This window comes from Convolutriloba macropyga, chromosome 6 (genome assembly GCF_964194025.1).
Source record: "Convolutriloba macropyga chromosome 6, txConMacr16.3, whole genome shotgun sequence".
NCBI classification, from domain to species: Eukaryota; Metazoa; Xenacoelomorpha; order Acoela; family Convolutidae; genus Convolutriloba; species Convolutriloba macropyga.
This window is the reverse complement of record NC_134473.1, coordinates 14,781,467-14,797,894: the sequence shown is the minus strand read 5'-3', so window position 1 is coordinate 14,797,894 and position 16,428 is coordinate 14,781,467. Positions and strand designations below refer to the sequence as shown.

General features: G+C 34.8%; 2 protein-coding genes across 4 annotated transcripts in view; both read right to left on the bottom strand.

Moving 5' to 3' along the window:
* LOC142341507 (protein farnesyltransferase/geranylgeranyltransferase type-1 subunit alpha-like) overlaps positions 1 to 16,428 on the bottom strand; it is a 351,573-nt gene that overhangs the window by 227,704 nt on the left and 107,441 nt on the right. The window lies entirely within an intron of this gene.
* The window catches only part of LOC142341503 (uncharacterized), a 55,601-nt gene that overhangs the window by 3,656 nt on the left and 35,517 nt on the right, over positions 1 to 16,428 (bottom strand). For all 3 annotated transcript variants that reach the window (XM_075392478.1, XM_075392479.1, XM_075392480.1), the window contains exon 3: positions 7,830 to 8,226. In XM_075392478.1, the coding sequence (XP_075248593.1) occupies positions 7,830 to 8,226 (397 nt within the window). The remainder of the gene's footprint in view (positions 1 to 7,829; positions 8,227 to 16,428) is intronic.

Genomic DNA, 16,428 nt, shown 5'->3' with positions numbered 1-16,428 from the left:
ATTCAAAGAACGTAATTATCAGACAAAAAACACATGAAAAAAACGAATAACTATATCCTGATTTTCGAAAGTTAAAAATCAATTTGAAAAAAATGCAGTAGAAAAATAATAACATTTCCTTTATAGATATCCTCTTGCTTTATAGATATCCTCTTGCAAAAAACTTTATAGATATCCTCTAGATATCCTATAGATATATTGTATGGATTAAAAAGTTAAAAGATTGGAAACAAAACAATATTTTGCAAAATTGTCAATAAATTTTTCAAAATTGCACTTACGAAAAAATTTTGCAGAATTTCAAATACTGAACGCCACAATATCATAAAAGGATGACTTTGTGGCATTCAGTATTTGAAATTATGCAAAATTTTTTAATCAGCCCAATTTTGAAACATACCCAGCAGATTGCCGGAAAATAGCCGCCGTTGATTCACATAACTCTATTGGGATTGAAAGACAAAGAAAATATCAACAAAAATTGAATTTTGTATAAGAACATTTTTAAGTGCGATTTATTTTGATGTCATTTCGTAATTGAACATACTCCTGTCTCTCAGAGAGCGGTTACAATGTCTAGTATCAATACAAATAAGCATTATAGATAGTTACTAAAACTTATGAGAACAAAGTTCAAGTACCGGGCATCTAAAAATGGGCTTTATGGGTTTATCCCGTTTCTATTTCTGACTTTGATTTTTTATACTGACTCTCTTCAATTTGAATTGCTTTGCTGAGCAGCTGCTGTTTGAAAAGACTTTGAGCAGAATGACAGAAGAGTGAAACTAGCCTCGAGAAGTCAAAAAGATTTTACGCAAAATGTCGAAAAAGCGGCAAAATGGATAAAGCGAAAAAAAGTTCGACGAAAAAAATAGGAGCGCTATAATAGCCGGCTGAGAAGAAGAGGGCGGCTACTAAAAATTTATTGACAATATTCTTCTGCAAAATATTGTTTTGTTTCCATACTTTGTGCACAAGAAAATTAGGATCCCTGACAAGGTAAAATACTTCCTAGTAATTGAAACAAAAACAAAAACTGAAAAAAATTAGTCAAAAACTACCAAAATCTGGCAAGCATGTGCAGAATTCTACGAAACAAAAACACCTCACGTTATATAGAGAAAATTAATCCATGAAATATCGAAGGTAAATTGCCATATGCACTGATTTTTAAGATGCAAAAATGAAGTAAGTTAAAAAAGCAAAATATGAATTTAAAAAATGGGAAATGAGCTCATTCAGATTTTAAAACGCATTATAAGACGCTCAAAAACACTGTGGTATCAATTTCAGAGGTTCACATATTACAAATTAATAAAAAAACTAAATTAGAAGCGGAAAAACAGCCAATTGGACGACAAAACGGCCAATTGAACGACAAACGGCTGAAAATGGTTATCTTTATGCGGCATTCTGTCAAATAAAACAATTTTCAAAGTCAGTCACTAACCGAAGCGCATGATCAAAAAACTTCCCTCGCTCAGAAAAAATTAGTTCACATGGCAATTTTACTCTTACGGTTTTAGGTCAAAGCACCGTCTGTACTAAACTTATACTCGTATTCGAGTCGTAAAAAGCCAAGAGAACGCCTACAATAACCCCAGCTATCGCTGTGCGGCTATTAGACAGTCAAACGTTGTAGAAGCTCCAGCAAAATAGTAACTAAGCTAAAATAGTAACTTGATCACCAAATATATTATAGCACCCCTAGTCGAGACCAGAAGTTTATCTTGCAAGCTTCTTGCAAAAAAGTGTAATTGTTAAACCACAAGACGGTGGTATTTAAACCACCATAAACACAATGTTACGTAATTTTACACAAAACAAGGATTAACTGCTTTTGCTTGACTCGTACTGCCATGAATAGCCAAAATGTAGGTACTTGAGGGTTAAAAGCGTAAAGCTGTATAATCAGACAAGGAGTTAGTGATATTGATACATACATGTAATAGCAGTAATAACAAACAGCTGATGGACAGCTTTACTACATCTTTTTGGTATTCTAACCGTATAAAGTTCTTGCGCCCAATTTTTACAACTCGGAATTATATTGGATTCCCCAATCCCATCACATTTTGGTTTAAATGAGGGTAGATAATACAAATGATATGAGACTTTCTTTTTTGATACAAATGAGTTAGTGATATTGATACATACATGTAATATCAGTAATAACAAACAGCTGATGGACAGCTTTACTACATCTTTTTGGTATTCTAACCGTATAAAGTTCTTGCGCCCAATTTTTACAACTCGGAATTATATTGGATTCCCCAATCCCATCACATTTTGGTTTAAATGAGGGTAGATAATACAAATGATATCAGACTTTCTTTTTTGATACAAATGAGACCTCTTTTTTAACAATTATTTTAGGCCATGTCAGTGCAGTTACTTAACAGATGAATGAATTCTTTTCGACATTGCTGCTTCGAGGGCCAACTGTACGAATCAGATATTACAACACAAATTTAAATGGGGAGTCGAAATCGATGGTCTTATCTGCTTTCGTTCAGTTTCTCGTTCCGACCCACCTTAGTGTGGGAAGAATTATATACTCAACTGTTTTTTGTTGAACAATCAATCTGTTCATATAGGTGCACTATTGTGGTCAGAACAGAAAGTGACACACTAGCAGCTGTTTAGAACTTAATGAAACGTAGCTCTTAGAGCGGATAAAAGAACAATTGGACTTCAGAGCGAAAAAAACTGTATTGATAAACTAATAAGCTTTCAAGATTTTTGTCGAGAAACAACTTCGTATTATCAAGCTATTAAGCTTTAATTATCAAGCTTCGCATGATTTTCAGCCATTTGTTCAAGTTACTATTTTGCTTCCCGACTACAAGAAAATCGGTCTACCAGATAACCAAATATTAATTATAAACCGACTTGCGTCGGTCAAATTGCTATCGAACGACGGGCGGGGCAAATTAATTCAAAGGCTGTAGCTTAGATAAATTTTTGTTAAGCGATGCAAAAATTTCTGACCAGGGTGTGATTCGTACCCGCGACCTCCGGAGCACTCGGTTATCACCACTCGGCTATCCGTCCCTAGTGATTACATGTGAAACAATTGTTTTTATTTTACTAACAAACTTTACCGCGGAGTGAGTGCAATTGAGAATCACTCAAAAAAGAAGAAGAAAAGTGTGAAAGTCAACCAAAAAGTCAAAGAATGTTCCAGAACAAAAGCACAAAAACGGTCAACCAAAAAATTTTCCATATAAAGACACGCGTTTACAATCATGACTTCAACTTTCGTTCGAGAGCAATTAAAACAGAATATTTTTCAAGAGCAGCTCCAGAGAATATAAAACAGGCTCGGACGACCAAAAGAAGTAAGCTTTTACGGAACGAGAGCAGAAGATCGTCCAACAAATGTATCTAAAACAAACGAGAAGACCAGCAGTAGCGCACTTCCTTTGCGGCTATCAAAAACAAGATTAGAAAAAAGTTAATCAAACGCATCTATTGCGCAACAGAATAGGCTAGATACATCACACCCTAGTACAAAAGTTTGTGATTAAGGCTAGGGTATGACAAAAATTGCTCAGAAAAAATATTTCAAAACACTTCCCTCGCTCAGAAAAAATTAGTTCACATGGCAATTTTACTCTTACGGTTATAGGTCAAAGCACCGTCTGTACTAAACTTATACTCGTATTCGAGTCGTAAAAAGCCAAGAGAACGCCTACAATAACCCCAGCTATCGCTGTGCGGCTATTAGACAGTCAAACGTTGTAGAAGCTCCAGCAAAATCGTAACTAAGCTAAAATAGTAACTTGATCACCAAATATATTATAGCACTAGTCGAGACCAGAAGTTTATCTTGCAAGCTTCTTGCAAAAAAGTGTAATTGTTAAACAACAAGACGGTGGTATTTAAACCACCATAAACACAATGTTTCTTAATTTTACACAAAACAAGGATTTACTGCTTTTGCTTGACTCGTACTGCCATGAATAGCCAAAATGTTGGTACTTAAGGGTTAAAAGCGTAAAGCTGTATAATCAGACAAGGAGTTAGTGATATTAATTCATAAATGTAATATCAGTAATAACAAACAGCTGATGGACAGCTTTACTTTGGTATTCTAACCATATAAAGTTCTTGCGCCCAATTTTTACAACTCGGAATTATTTTGGATTCCCCAATCCCATCACATTTTGGTTTAAATGAGGGTAGATAATACAAATGATATGAGACTTTCTTTTTTGATACAAATGAGACCTCTTTTTTAACAATTATTTTAGGCCATGTCAGTGCAGTTACTTAACAGATGAATGAATTCTTTTTGACATTGCTGCTTCGAGGGCCAACTGTACGAATCAGATATTACAATACAAATTTAAATGGGGAGTCGAAATCGATGGTCTTATCTGCTTTCGTTCAGTTTCTCGTTCCGACCCACCTTAGTGTGGGAAGAATTATATACTCAACTGTTTTTTGTTGAACAATCAATCTGTTCATATAGGTGCACTATTGTGGTCAGAACAGAAAGTGACACACTAGCAGCTGTTTAGAACTTAATGAAACGTAGCTCTTAGAGCGGATAAAAGAACAATTGGACTTCAGAGCGAAAAAAACTGTATTGATAAACTATTAAGCTTTCAAGATTTTTGTCGAGAAACAATTTCGTATTATCAAGCTATTAAGCTTTAATTATCAAGCTTCGCATGATTTTCAGCCATTTGTTCAAGTTACTATTTTTGCTTCCCGACAAGAAAATCGGTCTACCAGATAACCAAATATTAATTATAAACCGACTTACGTCGGTCAAATTGCTATCGAACGACGGGCGGGGCAAATTAATTCAAAGGCTGTAGCTTAGATAAATTTTTGTTAAGCGATGCAAAAATTTCTGACCAGGGTGTGATTCGTACCCGCGACCTCCGGAGCACTCGGTTATCACCACTCGGCTATCCGTCCCTAGTGATTACATGTGAAACAATTGTTTTTATTTTACTAACAAACTTTACCGCGGAGTGAGTGCAATTGAGAATCACTCAAAAAAGAAGAAGAAAAGTGTGAAAGTCAACCAAAAAGTCAAAGAATGTTCCAGAACAAAAGCACAAAAACGGTCAACCAAAAAATTTTCCATATAAAGACACGCGTTTACAATCATGACTTCAACTTTCGTTCGAGAGCAATTAAAACAGAATATTTTTCAAGAGCAGCTCCAGAGAATATAAAACAGGCTCGGACGACCAAAAGAAGTAAGCTTTTACGGAACGAGAGCAGAAGATCGTCCAACAAATGTATCTAAAACAAACGAGAAGACCAACAGTAGCGCACTTCCTTTGCGGCTATCAAAAACAAGATTAGAAAAAAGTTAATCAAACGCATCTATGGCGCAACAGAATAGGCTAGATACATCACACCCTAGTACAAAAGTTTGTGATTAAGACTAGGGTATGACAAAAATTGCTCAGAAAAAATATTTCCCAAGATCGTTTTTCCTTACAGCTAAAAATTCAAGGCTCAGGACAATACAGCTACTTGGGCTCAAAATTTGTGTGACCTCAAACTTCCCTTCTCTACTATACAAAATATCATGGTCTTGCATCTAATTTCCAACATCCAATTCACACAAGATATTAACGCCTCGTAGAAAAACAAGAAAATTATCTACAAAAAATCCAAAACAGTCCTTATAAAAAACCCGAATTAAAATGGGATATTTCAAAAATGAAATATTGACCGATTGGTCTTGAGTCAATAAATTCAAGCTCAAAGAGTAGAACGACAACGTGAAATTGTTGCAATCATCCAAAATTACATAATGATCAGAACAATTCAGCAAGCCATTCAGCACCGAAAAAGAGTAACAACAGGAACATAAACAGTTGGAGAACAGCATATAAAAACAAAATTGCTGCTTGAGGTTTACAGCGTGAAGAATTGTAATTCAAAAAAATAACCGTCAGACGACAATAAATCAAGATCATCGCTGTGTATATAAATACTTCTGGCTAATGAGAGGATAAATGGATAAGTATCATTGTATTGGCTCTTTTCTGTTTCTGCCAAGTCCCCCGTCTTATAAAGCCATTCTGTTAGCAACCCCAAGAAGGTCACTGTTCGCTACTTTTCGATACACGTTTTGATACAGCGAAATGTCGGCATCAGAAGTGATTTGAAGGGAATTTTCCTCTCGATTAATTAAAAAAAGTTTGATAAATTTAATATGCCATTTTTATGCCATTTGTGTTTAATTGTATATATGAGTGTACGAAATGCAAACAAAATACGATTTCATGTATAAATGGTGATGCAACTCGACGTGTAAAGGCAATAACAGAACATAAACCGACTGACACTCTTCAATGACAGGCGGGTCAACTTAATTCAAGGGCTGCAGCCTAAATAAATTTTTGTTAAGGGGGCAGAAATTGTGAAGTATTTGAACCCGCGACTTCCGGCGTTCAAGGCTGAAGCGCCTACCATTCGGGAATAAGTTCCTCATCCTCTTCTAGCTTACAATCGCTTTTGTTTTTGCAACGCAGACCTAATTTTGCGATCATAGACTTGCGTCGGATGAATTGCTCTTGAACGACAAGCGGGTGCAATTTAACGTAGAAACACTGACCTCCAGGCTGTCAGTCTAACATACTAACCACTGATCTATAATGGCTTTGCTTTCGATCCTTTCCCAATTGTTTTTACCAACGAACCTGATTTCAGAACAATAGCACCTTATATCACTCAAAAATGATGAACTGAAATGTGAAAAAGCCACTCAAGAGTTCAAAAAATGTTCTAGAAAAACGGTCAAGCCAAAATGTTGCATAAAAAGAGATGATTTCAAAAAACGTTTCAAACTTTGTCCGAGAGCAATTGATAACAGCAATTTAGGTCAAGCAAAACATCAAGAAGTCAAGCGAGAAAAAGTCACTCAAAGTGAAATTGAAAGAATGTTCTACAAAAAAAGGCATATGTTCAAGCAAAAAAGAATGTTCAAGCAAAAAAGAATGTTCAAGCAAAAAACATACACATTTACAATTATTACTTCTAACTTCGTTCGAGAGCCATTAAACATAACCAGCTAACGTCAGGTGAATTTCTCTCAAACGACCGGCGAGCAGTTGGTTTCGGCAGAGGCTAACCACGCTTTAGTGAGGCTAGCTTTAGCTTAATTGAGGGGGCGTGACGTGAGCGTGAGCGCACCGGGGGGGGGGGGGGGGGGGGGGGGTAGATAACAGTTGGGGAGGGCGGTTTTTGGCTGCACGGTGCCCTTACGGCCTGAACGATGTGCAAGGGCCCTTACCTGTTTATCCCGTTTTTGAGGACGAAAACTCAAATGGGTCAGACGAAAAATCAGTCAAGCGAAAAATCGCATAAAAAGACCGAGAGGACTAATATACTTGCTACAAACTTCGTTTGAGAGCAATTAAAACGATCCCAAGCATTTTTCTTGGCCACATAGACTAATTTAAACAAAGGTTAGGGTTACGGCAATCTAAAACCGTGCTTTATGGATTTATACAGCTTCAAGTTTTGGTTTCGTTTTTTTTGGCATTCACTCTTTGGCTCATCTTAGATTTTCTGAGCACCTGCTGTTTAAATACAAATTGAGCATAATCAGCAAAGAATGAAATTAGCCTTAAGAAGCCTTAAATGACGCGTTTATTAATTAACCCAAACAGACAGAAATTGGGTTCTAAAGAGAGCCCCTGAATAACTGAATGTTTTAAGTAATGAGCTAGAACCAAAATCGATTCAGTTTAATGAACTGAAAGTCAGATGTTTAACTGATTGAGTTTGAAAGCAAGATTAGACAGCACCTGAAGCGACGAGGACCTCCAGAAATACTAAAACTTCCTTACCTGTGGGTTGTGAAAGGTAATCGTCATGATCGTAGTTCGCGTGGGTGTTGTTGTCAACGTCAGTTACGTCATTCGTTGACCCCAGGGGTGACACCATATCATCCTCATGAGAGGCCAGTGGAGCTGCAGGAAACTGAGAGGAGAAAGCGGCCGTACCGTTTTCAGTTTGGCCAGATTCTGAAGTGGGCGAAACAGTGGCGTATATCGGGGAAGAGGAACCATCTTTAACATCAGATGATGGATTAGAAATGCCGTTACTCCTCGAAAGTGTCTCTTGGGCCTCTCTTTCCATCTGGCTCATCCTCAGTTCCTCTTCACTCGTCCAGAAGACTACAGGATACTCGTGCACATACACATCTTCATGGAAAGATATTTTGCGTTTTCCCGTAGATTCGCTCTAAACAAAGCTCCAAGCTACTTAACGCTGCCGGCCTGGATATAAATTGGTGAAAAGCTACACCATTTACCTGAATAAAATTAGTAAAAACTGTCTGTCAAAATTGCTTTTTAGTAAATGATTCCAATGGAAAGTCATAGGTCCAAATGTAACAGCTCATGCACAAAAAATCGTGGCTAATCTTATTAATATTTGATTAAAAATAATGCTCTCATGCAACAATCATTCTCAGAAAGGTAAAACAATTAAAAACTGATAAAAAACGATTTGCTTATTTCAGATTTTCTCCCACAAACCATAAGTTTGGTCAGCTTAAGTTAATTATTTAAAGAGTAGACAGAGATATAGTCATTATTTTTAATCGAACCCTTGAGCAAGCAATTAATTAATAAATTCCATGAATGAAGCTAAATTATAAAACATATGCGATAGATGGCCACAAATAAGCAGCAATTGACCGCCCTAATTTATATTGGGATTGAAATAAAAGAAAAAAGAGCTTTATTTTAAAAAAATCTATAGAAGGAACAGAGTACTATGAACTTCAGAGTTATTAGTATACAATCAACCGACTCCCACCATTAGTTTGTCTTCATCTCTCCAACTCCTACTTCAAAATGTCATTTAAAGACCATGTTCAATTAGTTTCCTCTATTTAAAATTTTCAGTGAAACCCATGCACCTCGAAACAAGTCAAAGCCAACGGGTTCTAGCCTTTTCATGAAAAGTACATGATGCTGCCACTTGTCATTTCATACACTACGATGCACAGAAAAGTTGCCACTGTATGATTCCGCATATGGAACCGATTGAAGTCACAGCACTAAAATTACTAGTAGGTTTCATTATATTTCACTTAATATTAAACAAGTCCACGAGAATATGGGTTTAGAATAACCAATAAACAATGGCGTAAACACTTGTACATAACCGCACATTTCTTAATACAAGCGTGTCAAAATTCAAGTGTCTTAAAAATTTAAAAAAAGGAAAAATGTTTTAAGTAAACCTCAGGCAGCATTTGAAGATTTAAAAAGATAATATAAATGTATATATAATTTGCTAATACGATTTCTCTCCAAAAAGTAAATGACTTAAAAATTGTGAAGCACCATAGAAATGGATGGTACAGTGCTATTATCTATAAGTAACAAGGAGGCTCGTTAAAGTGCGTTATCACATGATGTTCCGACCCGAGCTCATCTACATTTTTGACTTAATTGTCAACCAAATGAAGAGATAACAAAAAATAAAAAATAGATGTTTGAGTTTTAAAAAATTGTTACTGAACCTAAGTACTAATTGAATTACATAATGCTCTGCCCCATTACAGCGCTCAAGAGATCTGCCATTGAAAAGACTAGGAGAAAAAAACATTTAACAACAAAATAAGCAAAAACAAAAATTTCACGGCAGAAACCCAATATCTAAGTTGAAAAGCACATAGTAACAACGTCAAAATGCAATCAAATAAAACTTTAACTACAAAAATTAAGTTTTTCCTAACTATACAGCAGATGGATATTTTCCTTAATGAGACTAGGTAACAATTCGACAACGAGAAGAAAAAATGAGGTAAAATCAATCAACATTTTTTAAACCAAATAATTTCAAAAGTCTAAAAATTCTTTAACTTAAACTGAAAAAATTCCTGATAAATTTAACTTAAAAAACTATGAAACCAATGGGAACTGTCTTTGGTTAAACTAAGCCATAGGAATGCATTAAAGACGCAGAAAATCTCGAAAAATTACAAACAATTTGCAAAAACACTAATTTCTGAAGCCATTGAAATCATTAGCTATTATCTGAACATTGTTTTTTATTTCAGTTTTTACTAATTCAGCTAAAATTATTCTGAAAGAACAAATAAGTGCATTGGGCCACATTTGAAATCATTGGGATCTATTATTATTTGAATGGGCTAAAAGAAGAGAAAAAGAAACAAAAACACCACTCACAAAATTTTTAAGAAAACGAATCTTGTCCACCAAAAAAAACATCAGTTACGACATAATATCAGTTGACATGTTAATTTTTGAAATTCAAGGAATTGGATGGGACCTCTGAATGACGAGAATAGGTTACAAGTTGACGAAAAGAACAACAAAGTTTGAAAATGTATAATATCTTTGAAAATGTATCTTTGAAAATGTATAATATCATAAATTTTAAGAAAAAATTCGCTTATAAACTGACTGCTTCGGGTAACATCATTCATTTGATCGGCAAATACAACTTTATGAGACCGGTCAGCATTTTACGGCTACCTAAAGAATAAAAAAAGAGGCAAAAACAGCAAATTCAAAAAAATTAAGCGAGAGAAGTGTCAAAGACTTTAGAGAACAAACTTCTCAGTAAAAATTTTTCTATTTTCAATTAAATTTTTAGCAGCAATTTGATTGTTTTTATTGTTAAAAAATGACTTGAAAAACATCAAACTTAAAACAAATGTACCAACAAATTTCGACAAATTTAAACAAATATAAAAACCACGAAGTTTTTAAGAAAACCACTTATATCAAAGCCATTAAACTCAATAGCTTTAAGTGGAAAAGAATGAACACAATAAGCTCTCCCTCGATGGGAAGGCAATGATATTTTTCATTCATAGGTCATCGATAACTCATCAAAATAAGTCGTATGGCTATGAAAAATACATCAAGACCACGAAGATTTTGAGAAAACCCATGGTATCAACGTCATAAAAATTAAATAGCTTTCAACGGAAGCCATTAAATATGATAAATAATGCTTAGAGGTGACGACAAGAATGTTTGTCATTCAAAGTTATGCAAAAGACATTACAATATGTCATTGACTATGAAAACAAAAACAAATACAGGCAAAATCCAAAACTTCAGTGCTAAACCATAAACTTTTCTCCGAAAAATTTTTCTACGATCTATTGAACGCCTTCCCTAAGCCAATGAGAACTGTCAGTATTAGGATAATGTGAAAGGATTTCAAAAGGAACCAAAATTAAGAAAAAAATACAATTTTTTTTTAAAAAAAATTATGAAAACTCGGGCATCGAAGTCAAAAAACCAATAATTAGAGGATAAAACCGCTAACTAGACGAATTTTTGTTGAATTAGAAAAAGTATTCTCTCTTTACTGAGACTGACTACAAATCACGGAAATAAGCTTAACATTGATTATTGTTCAAAACAAACTTTTCAAAAAAATATTTTTAAAGACTTAACAGCCATTAAATTCAATAGCTTTCAACGGAAGTCAATCAATGCGCTCATTTACGCCTCCATGTGCGGACAAGGATGTTTGGCATGCATACGTAATCAATAAGACATCACAATAAGTCTTATGACTATGAAAAAAACAAATACTCACAAACCCAAAAATTCTGTAGGAAAGTGCGAGAAGACAGTGTTGAAGTCATTTAAACCATAAGTTTGTTTCTCTGAAAACTTTATCCATGATCCATTGAACGTCTTCATCAAAACAATGGGAGCCATCATTTTTAGCATAATGTGATAAGATTTTAAAAGGAATCAATAATACGAAATGTCCAAAAATTAAAAAAAATTGAAATCTTGTGGCCTTGAAGTCATCCTTGTAACCAATAGTTAGATGAGAAAGCCGCTAACGAGATTAATTTTGGTTGCAGTAGGAAGGAGGGGGTTCTGTCATCACTGAGACTGACTTACAGTTCACAAAAGTAAGTTAAAAATTAGTTAATATTAAAAGAAAGTTTCGAAGATTTATTTTCGAAGTCTTAAAAGCCATTAGCTGTGCACTTTTAGTCAACAAGTTTACGCCATAGGATTCCAAAAATTATCAGAAAGGCAATCAAAATTTCACTTAAAATTACGAAAACTGAGATACGAATCCACAAAAAATATGAGCGATTCCTTGGTAACAAATTTTTCGTTCCAATTTTCTAAAAGAGCTCTCAAATAGAATTCGAATTTTTTATAGTAAACTTCCCTATGCGACCAGAACTAGTCTTTTTACTGCCTTTCGTCTATTAGGAACAAAAAATTGTTTAACTTTGTGGCGTTAAATGTAATTTTGAACTAAATTTTTTATAGAAAAAAAGCAAATCGATAATAAATCAAAACAAACCAAAATAAATCGATATTATTCCCAGCATTGGGACCTGAGGGACGCAAAAGGCAAGCAAGACGTCACCCACGTGCAGACGTGGAGACCCGCACATTTTAGGGACCATGGGAACAATTAGATGATACGTTTACACGTCCAATAAAAAATACATCTGATCGATTCCTATTACTTACAAGACGACAATGGAAAGACGAAACCGTTGATCAATTTCAATCAGCATTGAAAGAACTCGCGGAACAATGAACCCTGTCCGCTCTAGAAGACGAAATTAATAGATGTTTTCATAGCAAGCATGAAAGAACTTATGTCCAAAGAGTTGTTGGAACAAACGCACGCCCCAGAAAAAGCTCTCGAACTTGCAATAGCGATTGAAACGGGTACAAAAAATCAGCGCAGTATTCGTAGCGAGTCAGGATCGACAGTGGCTATTGGCGGGAGAAGTCATTCTATTTGCAATATAAACGTGAGAGGCAAAGATTACAGAGGCCAGTGAGGTTCAAGACGAACAAAATCATCCACACAATCGTCGAACATTTACAGATATAGTGGCGCAAAATGGAGTCCAGATCATCGCAGCAAAAGTAACGCACTCGGTCAACAATACAGAAACTGTTGGAAACAATCACTTCGTAGAATGCCCCGATCAAAAAATTTAAGTAATCGAAGCACGACAGCAAATGTTAACATCGTTGAGGAAAATGCAGAACTACATGAGGGAAAAGAAGTAAACATAACCGACTAAACGTCGGAAGAATTGCTCTCGAACGACTAGTGGGAACTCTAATCAATTGTAGCCTGCTCCAGTCGAGGGCGGGGGAGGGGCAGCCTAAAAGGGGACTAAGAAGTTCAATAGTGGCCTTCAAATAACCACATTAGAGGTTAGCATATACCACTATCAAGATTTAAAGTAAAAAATGGCACCAGTTTCGGCGCACTTTTCATTTGACTTTTAGTATTAAATTGCCGCAAATTGAGTTCAGCTGCTTGAAATTGTGATTGAGATAGAATTTTAGATCACGCGAAACGCAAAAAGTCGAGGGCGTAGAAGTCACTCGAAAAGTCAAAATTGTCAAGCGAAAATTTTGCATAAAAAAGACCAACACGTTTACAATAATTGCTATGAACTTCGTTCAAGAGCAATTAAAAATGGTCAAAGTTGAATTAGATGCAGGAAAATTATCTACTATCATGGTTAAATACGGAAGCTGAAGTTAAAACGCTATGGTCGACCCAGGAAGCAAATTGAACCTTAAATTGCTAGATATCAAGCAACGGTTGCAACGGAGGTCGGGTAGACTTAATATTAGTCCCGGATTCCCACAGAGTGCTAGTAGGACGTGACCTATTCAAGCATTTTGATGGCTGATAAATTAGAAATCGCAGAGATATTAAATGTAAATTAAAGACTAAGAACTCTTAAACTTCCTTCGGCTCAAATCTCCACTGTTTGCGTCACGCATATATTTAAAACAACTGAAAGATCTAACATATTCCCCTTTTCCAGCTTGATTTTTTAAAACGGATAATTTGTCAATTGAAAATAAAAATTAGGGTCTATGAGCAGCAAATCGGCGATTCTGCTCATTCTCTGGATTGGAAAATGAATATATGCCAATATGACTAACAAAAAAGCCTGCCTAGCCTATACTCCACCATTTTGATAAAAAATGTTGTAGCAAAAACATTTACTTTTATTTCGAGTGAAAGCATTTTCAGCTACGCAAAATTCTATAATTACTTCATGAAAACCTATAAATTAAAACAGGCATAGAAAAGACAAGGAGGCTCGTTAATGTGCGTTTGCACATGATGTTCCGACCCAAGCTCATCTACATTTTTGACTTAATTGACAACCAAATGAAGAGATAACAAAAATAGACGTTCGAGTTTAAAAAACTGTTAGAAAACCTAACTACTAATTGAAATACATAATGCCAGGCCTGATTACAGCCCTCACGACATCTGCCATCAAAAAAGACTGCGAGAAAAAAACAAACAACAAAGTGAGCAAAATAAAAAATTTCACGACAAAAACGCAATATCTAAATTTAAGAGCAACTAGTGACACTCTCAAAAAGCAATCAGATAAAACCTTAACTACACAAATTTACTTTTTCTAACTATACAGCAAATGGAAATTTTTCTTAGTGAGACTAGGTAACAAGACAACAAAGAGGCGAAATTCGAAAACCAATCAACAATTTTAAAATCAAATAACTTCAAGTCTTAAAAATCATTAACTTATAACGAAATAAGTCTTGATAAATTTACAAAAAAGTTACTATGAAACTAATGGGACCTGTATTTGGTTAGACTAAGCCATACGAACGGACTAAAGATTGCGAAAAACTCAAAAAATTACAAACAATTTGGGAAAACACAAATTATTGCAGCCATTAAAATCATTAGATATCTGAATATTCTGTAGTTGTATTTGTTTTTTATACTAATTCAGCTAAAACTATACTGAAAGAATAAATATGTTCATTTGGACCACATTTGAAAACCAGTGGGATCTGTTATTACCCGAATGTGCTAAAAGAAGAGAAAAATAAACAAAAACACCATTCACAAAAATTTTATGAATACGCATTTTATCCAACAAACAAAACATCAGTTACGACATAACATCAGTAGACATGTTGATTTTTGAAATTCAAGGAATTGAACGGGACTTCCCTGAGAATAAGTTACAAGTGTATAATATCATAAACTTTAAGACTATGCGCTATAAACTAGCTCAATTACAAGCTTATGAGACCGTTCAGTATTTTACGGCTACCTAAAAATTAAAAAAAAACAGGCAAAATCAGCAAATTCAAAAAAAAATGAGCGAGAGAAGTGTCGAGGCCATTATAAAATGAACCTTACAGTAAAAACTTCTATTTTCAAATTAATTCTTTCACAGCAATGGGATTTTTCTTTTTAAAATGATTTCAAAAAATCAACAAATATGAACAAATACATTAAAACCTTGATATTACTGAGAAAACCCGTAGTATCAACGCCATTAAATTCAATAGCCTTCAACAGAATCCAATAGATGAGCTAAATTATGCCTCGATGGGACCACAAGGATGGTTGTCATTCATAAGTTGTCAAAAAGACGTTACAACAACTCATTGGCTATGAAAACAACAACAAATACAGTCGAAATCCAAGAACTCAGTGGAAAAGTACGAGAAGAAAGCGTCGAAACCATATAAACCATAAGCTTTTCCCTCAAAATTTTATCTATGATCCAATGGTCTTCGCCTTTTCTAAACCTATGGGAACTATCAATATTAGGATAATGTGATAAGATTTCAAAAGGAACCAAAATTACGAAAAGAACCAAATTTGTAAAAAAAGTATGAAAACTCGTGCATCGAAGTAATAAAATCAATAGTTAGAAGATAAAACCGCTAACCAGATTAATTTTGGTTGCAGTGGGAATGAATAGGTCCCGTCATTATTGAGACTGACTTACCGTTCACGAAAATAAGTTAAAGATTGATTAAGGTAAAAAAAATTCGAAAATGTTTTAAGTCTTAACAGCCATTCAATTCAATAGCTTTCAACGGCCGTCAACTAAGTTATGCCTCAAGGGGCGGACAGGGATGTTTGTCATGCATAGGTAATCAATAAGCCATCACAATAAGCCTTATGACTAAGAAAACATAAAGTAAACCATAAGTTTTTCTCTGAAAATTTTATCAATGATCCATCAAACGTCTTCTCTAAGCAAATGGGAGCTCAAATATTAGGATAGCGTGATAAGATTTCAAAAAGATCCAATAAAACGAAATCCAATATTTTTTAAAAAAAATTTTGAAATCTTGTTGCATTAGGTCATATAACCAACAGTTAGAAGACAAAACCGCTAACCAAATTAATTTTGGTTGCAGTACGAAGGAAGGGGTTCCTGTCATTATTGAGATTGACTTACTGTTCAAGAAGGTAGGTTTATGATTGGTTAATGATAAAAAATTTCAAAAATTTATTTTGACAGTCTTAACAGCAATTAGCTGCCCACTCAATGCACTAGATGGGTTCACTTAATGCTCAAAGGAAACCTACTGCACTTCTTGTCAACGACTTCATTCCATAGGACGCGAAAAATTTTGTAAAACCTTA